The sequence below is a fragment of the Microtus ochrogaster genome, chromosome 16 (genome assembly GCF_000317375.1).
Source record: "Microtus ochrogaster isolate Prairie Vole_2 chromosome 16, MicOch1.0, whole genome shotgun sequence".
NCBI classification, from domain to species: Eukaryota; Metazoa; Chordata; class Mammalia; order Rodentia; family Cricetidae; genus Microtus; species Microtus ochrogaster.
In genome coordinates this window covers 29,512,817-29,522,847 of record NC_022018.1, presented here as the reverse complement: position 1 = coordinate 29,522,847, position 10,031 = coordinate 29,512,817, and the positions used below count along the sequence as shown (strand labels likewise).

The window sequence follows — 10,031 nt, the reverse complement described above, 5'->3', positions numbered from 1 at the left end:
AAGCTGATGAGGGAGAGGGACTTGATCAGGGGAGGGGGAGGGAAATGGGAGGCGGTGGCGGGGAGGAGGCAGAAATCCTTAATACATAAATAAATTTTAAAAAAATGATTCAGAGAAACCCTGTCTCGAAAAACCAAAAAAAAAAATGATTCATTTATTTATTTATATAGTATCCTGCCTGTAGGCCAGAAGAGGGCATCAGATCTCATTATGGGTGGTTGTGATCCACCACGTGGTTGCCGGGAATTGAACTCAGAACCTCTGGAAGAGCAGTCATTGCTCTTAACTACTGAGCCATCTCTCCAGTCCTTGGATTTAATCTTGATCCAAATTGTAGTCCTTAATACAAACAGGGATTTGAAAAGCATAGAATACAAAGAATAGAAATGAAGGTATTTAAAGTTCTCTGCCTTCTGAAAGGAATCCCCCAACCAACTGAAGTAATGGAGATGCAATACAGCTTGTTAAAGAAATTGTAAGTCACTACTGGTATGGAGGAAACCAGGCTTTTGCCCAAGGCATTCTCTCCAGCCCTTTCAAGCTGCTGTCTGTATCACATGGCAGCAATGCATGGGAGCAAATAAATAGAAAGTATTCCCATGTGAGGGAAATTACCCCCACCCCCGTCTCCTTCTGTAGAAATGGCCCTGGGTCTTTACCTCAAAGTTCTCTTTGATTCTCTTCTCATTGAAGCTCTTAGCCAAAGCTACCACACCCCTCTGTAGCTGATAGCGCAGGGCAACCTGGCCTGGAGTTCGGCTGTGTTTCTTGGCAATGGTCTTTAAGATGGGTTCCTCCAGAAGGTATGGGCTATCACTGCTTACCCTGAAAAAAATTCAGACATAAACTCACAGAGATAACAAATCTGGAATATGTTGTCCCCTTACCTATATTCCCAGACCTTTGAGAAGTAAAATATAGTATAATTAAAGCAGAATTTTGTAAGTATTCACAGAGATTTATTTTTTATTGTAGAAATTGTAAACAACTAAGTTACCCATTAATAGATGCGAAGATAAATACTGTGTACGATAGGTATCCATATAATAGAATATAACAGAAATACAGATACTCCCTTTCATTCTCAGAGGGTCTGGGAATAGCACTGATCCCAATATATACTATAAATATGTATATATATGAAATGATACTTTTCCAACTTATATTTGATGAATAAGTGAATCTTATGTTTGATGGTATACAAAGCTAGCATGAACTTCCTTTTTCTTCTTGACAATTTCAGGATAGAGCTTCACGCTTTTCATATATTTTAAAAATCTCAGTGTATAAATTTTCTCTCTTATTAAGCTGAGAACTTGCCCATTATCAAATGAAGTAAGTGCCTCTTTTTGCCCTATCCAGGTTTCAAGCACTCCTATTCTCATACTTTTGAGACTTTATTAAGTAAAATAAGGGTTCATTAAACACAAGCCCTGCCATGCTATGATGGTTGTCCTGATAAACCAAACAACAAGTGACTAGCTAACATGGAGTAGATTTAGTGAGAACACACTGAAAAAGGATAATCCTGTCCCAGACAGCATGTGATTTCATCAAGTAACTTAGAATAATATGCAATTTCAAATTAAGAATTGCATATTTCTAGAATTTTTCCATTGATCATTTCAAGCTACCATTAATTGATAGCTAAAAGTATGAAAAGGAAAGAAAAAAAAGAAAGGAAGGAAGAGAGAAAATGAAAAAGACAGAAAGACAGACAGATGGAGAAGGAGGGAGAGGAAGTAAGGAAAGAATTCAGAATTGCTATAAAATTTCATGAGTTCAGGTAATTGTGCTGACACAGGCCAAAAAAAAGCACCGACATGTGAATTCCAGACAGGCATGGGAGCAGAAGTCTGCAATCCTAGCGCTTGGGAGACTGAAGGAGGAGGTCCCCATCCATGAGTTTGAAGACAGCTGCTCTACATAGCATGATCCTAATTCAATCCATTCCCCTCACCCATAAGCACAGCATTCCTACAGAACAAGCAAAACTTCTCTAGAGCAAAAAAGTGGTGCAAAAATTAACAGTCTGAGAAGTGGTGAAAAAGTATCAGAAGTAATAAGAACTTAAAGGCATACAAAAAGCTATTTATTATTATTATTGATTAACTTCTATTTTATTTTGCTTTACTTAAGAAAATCAAGCTTTTACATTAAAGGCTACACTCTATTAAAATCTCAGGACCAGAGACAATGTGTTTGACAGTCATCAAAATGTCTTCTTTCTTATGCTCTGTCTTAGTTATGCTTTCTATTGCTATGATAAAGCATCATGACAAACACAGCCTGGGAAGAAGAGGGATTATCTCATCTTACACTTCCCCATCACAGTCCATCCTCAAAGTGGTTCACAGCAGGAGCTAAAACAGAGGCCATGGAGGAAGGTGGCCACTGCCTTACTCAACTTGCTCTCTTATACAGCACTTGACCATAATGGTGGCCACACCCACAGTGGGCTGGGTCCTCACACATCAATTATTAATAAAGACAATACTATACAGACTTGCCAATTGGCCAATCTTATGGAGAAAATTTTTTTAGTTATGGTTTCCTCCTCTTACCAGACAAGTCTAGGCATGCGTCAAGTTAACCAAAAGAAAAAAGAAAAGAAGAAAAATAATAAAGAAAAAGAGAACAAAAAGAAAGAAAGAAAGAAAGAAAGAAAGAAAAGAAAAGAAAAAGAAAAAAAATCAACCACTGTGGGCAGAACTCAGAATTCAGTACTAAATGTAATACCAGTACTATTTTTCAAAGCCTAGTTATAATTTCCTCTTCCTACCAGATAAGTCTAGGCATGTGTCAAGTGTCAAGTTAACAAAAAGAAAGAAAGAAAGAAAGAAAGAAAGAAAGAAAGAAAGAAAGAAAGAAAGAAAGAAAGAAAGAAAGAAAGAGAAAAAATCAACCAGTGTGGGCATATGCAAATCTACTGCCTCTGAGTCTACAAACAGAACTCAGAATTCACTGATAAATGTAATAGCAGTACTATTTTCATAAGCCTATGGAATTTTTAACATATCAATGCACATATAACTATAAGTTTATGAATTCAGCTGCATATATCCCTTGAAAAATCTCTTGTAACATGTTAGATACTCTGCAAGTCAATATCACCACTTGGAAAGACATCATGTTTTCTTCTGGGAATTCTCTTTTGGGTTTCTGTATAACATTAGCTGATATTATGAGGGAAGATGGTTCTAAGTCCATTCTAAATTAAACATTAAATATTGCAGAAATAAGGAAGTTTTTAGAAAGGATATGAATGTGGGCTTTACATTCCACCCACTTGTCAAAATGGCCTGGCTAGGATATATGTAGTCTCATCTCTAAACTGGGCCTTAAAATCTATTTTTAGAACTATGCTTATTAGTGCTGCAAACAGGTAGAATTATAAAGCAAGAATAAAAGACCACTAGAGAACCTAAAGTTCAACCCTGGTGCATAAGAACTGCTGTACTGTTAAATTGTTTCTTCGTAGTTGAACTTCTCCACAAGGTTAAAAGTTAATGTTTGTCAACATGGAATAATTGACGTAAGGAAATAAAGTCCAATGGTCTCATTACCAGTTTGGGTCTCTGTGAGATCCCAGGGCACTGTAGGCAACTAGAACAATGTCTTTAGACTTGCAGAACTCCAGGAGTTTGCTCTGGTTGAGATATGGGTGACATTCTACCTGTAAATTTCCAAAACAAATCGGTATTAGAATGTATGACCCAACAATGTCATGCAGTTTTTAAAAGTGCCTTAAGGGCAGATCTACTTCTATATTGACCTAAGTATAATATGTTTCAAATTTTCCCTGAAATACTTTCTTCTGTCCTTTTTATTAGTATTTTCAGATTAAAATCTCCCTTTTGGAAGAGGGAAGAAGGGGCAGCCTTGTAGAAGGACCCAGTGTTCAGGGGAACAAAGGAGGACAGAATGATAAACAAGAGTGGCTGCACTGGATGGGGAAATGTCATATCTTTTAACCTTCAGGGACTCACATGACTTTGGTTTTCTGTTATCAAGCCTTTTGCTCTGATCCTCAATGTATAAGAAATTCAAAAGCACCCTACCAAACTATCACAGTGATCAGTGACTAGTTTCCCCTATCATGTGGGGAACTTTAACAATAAAATGCTTGATTTCTTTCATAAACAGATCAAAGGAGAAAAGAGAGTGAGTGAGAACAGAGAACAGGGAGAAGGGAAATAGAGGAGTGAGGATGGAAAGGGGATATGAATACAAGAGAGCGATCCTCTGATTTCAAGAAAAACTTCATAGACATACCACCCAGTGGCAATGTTTGGCCATTTTACCTCCCTCCTTTGAATCAATTTACTCTAAAAATCAACAAAAACTATGTATGGGGTGGGGGACTAGCAGAGTAGTGGGGTGCATGCCTTTAATCGAGCACCCAGGAGAGAGAGGCAGGCAGATCTCTGTGAGTTCAAGGCGAGTCTGGACTATAGAGAAAGTTCCAAGACAGGCTCCAAAGCCACACACACACACACACACACACACACACACACACACACACACACACATCCTTGTCTTAAGTAAGCAAAGAACTCTCAACAAAGGAATCTAAAATGGCTGAAAGGCCCTTAAGGAAATGCTCAACATTCTTAGCCTTTAGAGAAATACAAATCCAAATAACTCTGAGATACCATCTTATACCTATAATAATAGCCAAGACCAAAAACATTGATGACAGTTTATGCTTAAGAGGTTATGGGGTAGAGGAAACACTGCTGAATTGGTGGGAATTCAAACTTGTACAGCTTTTTTGGAAATCAGTATGGTGATTTCTCAGAAAATTAGCAAACAACCTACCTCAAGACCCAGCAATATCACTTTTAGGTGTATACCCAAAAAATGCTCCATAAGGACATGTCCACAGCTATGTCCATAGAAACATTATTTGTCATACCCAGACCCTGAAACAATCTAAATGTCCCTCAATCAAAGAATAAAGAAAATGTGGTACATTTACATAATGAAGTACTATACAGCAGAAAAAATGACATCTTGAAATTTGCAGGCAAATGAATGAAACTAGAAAACATTATACTGATTGAGGTAAACCCAGACCCAAAAAGCTACTCACTCATAAGTAGCTTTTAGACATAAAGCAAAGAAAACCTACAATTTACAACCTCAGAGAACCTAAACAATGAGGACTGTAAGAAAAACATACATGGGGGCTGGAGAGATGACTCAGAGGTTAAGAGCACTAGCTATTCTTCCAGAGGTCTTGAATTCAATTCCCAGCAACCACATGGTGGCTCACAACCATCTGTAATGAGATGTGACGCCCTCTTCTGGCCTGCATGGATACATGCAGACAGAACACTGTATAAATAATAAATAAATAAAGCTTTTTAAAAAAGAAAAACATACATGGATATAATCTACATTGGTAGTAGAAAAACACAAGATCTCCTGAGTAAATTGGGAGTGGAGGGATTATTGGGAGGGCAGAGAGGAAAGTGGGAAAGAAAGGAGGGAAGCAGAGAAAAATATATAGCTCAATAAAAACAATAAAAAACTTGTTCTAAACAAATAAATAAATATCTTACAAGATATAGTAACAAACACTTAACTACTTGAAAGAGTAAGGCAGGAAGACTAATATCTCAAGGCCAACCAGATCATTCAGAGAGAGCCTACCTCAAAATAATTTATTACAGACCACAAGCTAAAACTTAGTGGTAGAGCATTTGCCTACTGTGAGTGAGGCCTCTGGTTCAATCCCAAGTACCATGAAAATAAAAAGACGTGATTATACTTTGACACTCATGATGTTTAGTGATACCAATCTTTGCTGAAAGTGTAGGTGTTTAAACAGTGTTCAAGCACTGTTAATTGTTTTAAACTATGTATTTTTAAAATATGGGCTAAAACTATATGATGCCTGCCTCGATACTTCAAATAGTATGTATAAGACAAATTTGTAGAGAAGAGAAATTATTGCTTGAGCGCGTTGATGAGCGCAAGTGAAGGAAGTTGTAGTCACACAATTCTCAGCGCGTTTGTGGCTCTAAATTCTGCAAAGGTTAAAAGTCTTTGAAAGTTATTAAAAAATATTTTCATTCTATATTTAGGAAAGAAACCAATACAGATTATCCAGAGTGTCACGAGAACAGTACAGCAGCAAGACGATTTTGCTGTGCTTTATTTCAATCAGGTTTTATTAAGGACTTTATATGATTTTCAGTACAGCACACATTGTATTACTGAGCAGTGGTATTCCTTCTAAGAGTTGTGATTTCAATCAATCAAACAGCCTTCCCCTGTCTTGTTCTTCCCTCTCTTGTCAACCTGAGCCATAACTGGCATTTCCTGTCTCAGTGAAAATAGCTATAGCCTAAATAGCTGGTTTGCAAAAGAGATTTGGGGAGTACCAAGTAAGAAAGAAGTTTGTGAAGAACAGAAGGTAAGGCACAGCCCAGGTGAACTAGAGCTCACCTGATTGCAGGTGGGCTTGTACTTTAGCCCTGGTTTGTTCAGAATCAATTCCAGCTGTTTGCGGTTGAAATTGGACACCCCGATGGACTTGGTTAAACCTAAGTCTTTACACTTCTCCAGTGCCTGGGGAGGAAGAAAGTATGTAGTTAATCCTATTTGTACTCTGCCCTTTAGAGATTCTCCTTGAGCTTATTGGAACACTTACATAATAATTTCAGTTGCTTACATAATAACTTCAGTTACTTACATAATTTTGGTTAAATTTTCAAAACAATTTTGACACTTGAATAAGCCTTGCCTAAGGCACTCACCTGCAATGAATACATATTTGTCTGCGCATTCATTTACATGCACATTGAGAACAGCAAGTACATATAAGTCTCCCCTTCCTTCCTCACCCTCGTCAGTGGCATCTGTTGTGATGCCAGGATTATAATGGTTCTTCAATAAATGCCATCACAGTCAAAGATAAAGAATTCTAGGATCTTGTGCTAGGTAAAATGTACTGTTACATTTTCCCTTTAATGTTGACAATCTGTATACAGGATAGGGTATGTAGTGGCAGGATTCATTCTCTATCACAGCCTGCTCTGTGCTAAGGCAAATTACACTTCTTGAAAGGCGTGTTTATCTGTCCTGGAAGCGTATTGTAACCTGTCTTGAGTCTCTCAGTTAATAGCCTTTATATGGCTTATATTGTTAATGGGATCTAGGAGGCAAAGAAATGTCTACCTCAAATCATAGCTGAGATTAAAAATTAAACTCAGCTTCTCTCAACTCTTCCTCTACAGATGAGATTACAGAAAGACAGAGAAGGGATGTGGTGGCTGTTGCTGTTGTGGTTTATTCTTCTCTCATGTATTATATCTCAACCACAGTTCCCACCACCACCACCCTTCCCATTCCTCCTCCTCCTCTCCTCTCTCCCCCATATCCACTCCTCATCTGTTTCCCTACAGAAATGTGCAGGCCTCCCAGAGATATCAGCTGAACACAGAATAGTAAGGTATTATAAGACTAGGCATTATAATATGCCTTAGATTTGTCATATAAGGACACAGAATCCATCTCTTCTAATTCTTTATTAATTGCATCTTCTCTTACCACACAGTGCTTATTGTCTACAGAAGTACATACCTCCCATGTATCACAAATGTCCACTACATCTAAAATAATTTTTCCACTGGCATCCTTTGGCACAAGTTCCTCTCCAGGCTAGAATGTAGAAAGAAAAAAAGTTAACAAAACTTTCTCTAATAGTCAATGTCTAATGGAAAGTGAGCTTACTCATCCAACATTCACTCTGTGTGTGAGAGTGTGTGCACATACATGTGTGCACATGTGTCTTTAAGGAGGACTCTGGAGAAAGAAAAGTGAAATAATATAATAGATTATACTGGAATATTTTCTCTTTCATTGCCAACACAACTAGGGAATAAAAATCCAAAACTGACCTTCATAGCAAACGGTGCATGAATAATACAGAGATCTACATAATCCAGCCCAAGTTTCTTCAGTGATCTCTCCAGGCACTGACAAACCAACTCTGGTCTAAGGAAAGTCGTCCAAATCTATAGTTTCCAAACAGAATTACGCACTGTGGTGAAATGACTGAGATGTGCTATGGTAGTTTCAGCTAAGCTAAGAACATCTGGGGCTAATTTTTTTGTATTTTTATTTAAATTTTTATACAATTTGTATCATGGTTTCCCCCTCATTCAACTTTTCCCGGATCCTACCCGTAACCCTACCTAATTTTGTACTGTTCATCATAGATCACATCCTCAATGGAATACCGAGATTTACTTGAGTGATGACAATGTGAGAAAATGATCAGAATTTAGAAAGCAACTAATTTAAGTGTTTCAAGAACTAGAAGTTTTGGTCTCAAAAGAGTCAAGAAATGATGAGTTGGATGTGGGACAAATAGAAAGAAGATATAGAAGATATATAGCAAAACATTAAATCACGGGACTGAGCAACATCTTGTAGAAAACCCCACCGCATTTGAGGTGGAATTTCCCAGTTAAAAGTCCATCCAGGGCAGAGTGATGTATCCTTTTGGGTGAGGTTTCCAGGAAACTGAACAAACAGCAGTAAAGTAGACAAAGGATTTACTGTTCTTAGCAAATCCAGAACCAATTCTAAGAGATCCCATCTAAAAACAAGCTGTCATGAGTGTAACATAGGTAGGAGACATCTGTAGAGACCTCAGCTCAGATGGAATCACACTGGAAGACTGCCTTTCCACCTGAGGAAACGTTAAAAATATCAGTCCATTTAGTGCAGATTTCAGAAAAGGATTTTCCCTTTCATGATATTCTCAACCTCACTTGGGAATCTACTGAGGGCCCAGAGAGGCCAGATTATCCAACAGAACTGCATCCTTACTTTATATCTGACAATGTTTGATATTCAGAGATACTGAATCACTGCCACATTGAATACAGTTTGAAGCAAAACAAAATTTTTCTTATTTAATCTTTTATTTATCTTTGTGTGTGTATGTGTGTATGAGAGAGAGAGAGAGAGAGAGAGAGAGAGAGAGAGAGAGAGAGAGAGAGAGAGAGAGCGCACCAATGTGTGTGCATGGGTTCCACACATGTTAAGGTAAGACATCAAGAATCATTTCTCTTCTATTATGTACTAGCCAGGGATAAAAGATTACCAGGCATGGCAGCCTGCATCTTTTCTACTGAGTCATTCTGTTGACCCTGTTCTTAATTTGTCTATAATGTGTCTTTGCAATAAAGCTAAAATTCAATCTGAAACCCAGGGGGTGCTGTCTCCTTCCCAGTAACATATGTGAGTTGTTACTGGCTTTCAGCCATTCTGGCCACACGTGCTCACCTTGGTGGTGTAGAATAAATCCTCCCTCTTCACAGTTCCATCAGCCATCTTGTCTCTGAGGGCCTGTCCAACTTCTTCCTCATTTTGGTAGAAGTATGCAGCATCTATGTGACGGAAACCTACATCAATGGCTATTTTGGTGGCCTCATTAGCCTTGCTCTTTGGAATCTATACAAGAGTAGAAAAATTTGGAGATGTGACCAATTCAAGAAAAAAAAAGACATTCATATCTTCATCACATTTTTTTCCGAGTTGCTGCCAGCACTATGGTTGATTGTGTTTGATGATACAAACTTGATAATAGATTTACAATCTATCTGGAGCTACAAACTACAAAAGAATTAACTTCTAAATCTTGACTGATTGAATTAGTGATGTGGGATTCTTATCAAGCATGTCAATGAAAGTTTCATTCAATAAAGACTAATTGGAAGTAACTAGCCAGCAGTTAAATTCTAAGGAGAAAAATTCTAAGTCCCTCAGTATACTAGACAGGTGTACATATACATAGGTATTTGTGAGGTGATGAATGAAAATTAGTTCCTATTTCCCATCGTTCTCAAATTTGTCCAAATAAGTCTTCAGTTCACTCATTCCCAACAGAGGTGATTGTTATTTATCCCATGATATGAAAAGGCTACAGCATGAGGAAGGAAAAGAGGAGGAGAGGCAGCAGCAACAGCAGAAGGAGACAGTGGAGGAGGAGGAGGAGGAGGAGGAGGAGG

The 10,031-nt window shown here is 37.9% G+C and overlaps 1 protein-coding gene across 1 annotated transcript in view; it reads right to left on the bottom strand.

Annotated features, from left to right (window-relative positions):
* LOC101987886 (prostaglandin-E(2) 9-reductase-like) overlaps positions 1-10,031 on the bottom strand; it is a 20,860-nt gene that overhangs the window by 7,040 nt on the left and 3,789 nt on the right. Inside the window, exons 2-7 of the mRNA XM_005354914.3 lie at positions 9,307-9,474; positions 7,911-8,027; positions 7,594-7,671; positions 6,457-6,579; positions 3,567-3,676; positions 660-825 (exon numbers count right to left, since the gene is read on the bottom strand). Coding sequence (XP_005354971.1) covers positions 660-825; positions 3,567-3,676; positions 6,457-6,579; positions 7,594-7,671; positions 7,911-8,027; positions 9,307-9,474 — 762 coding nt within the window. The remainder of the gene's footprint in view (positions 1-659; positions 826-3,566; positions 3,677-6,456; positions 6,580-7,593; positions 7,672-7,910; positions 8,028-9,306; positions 9,475-10,031) is intronic.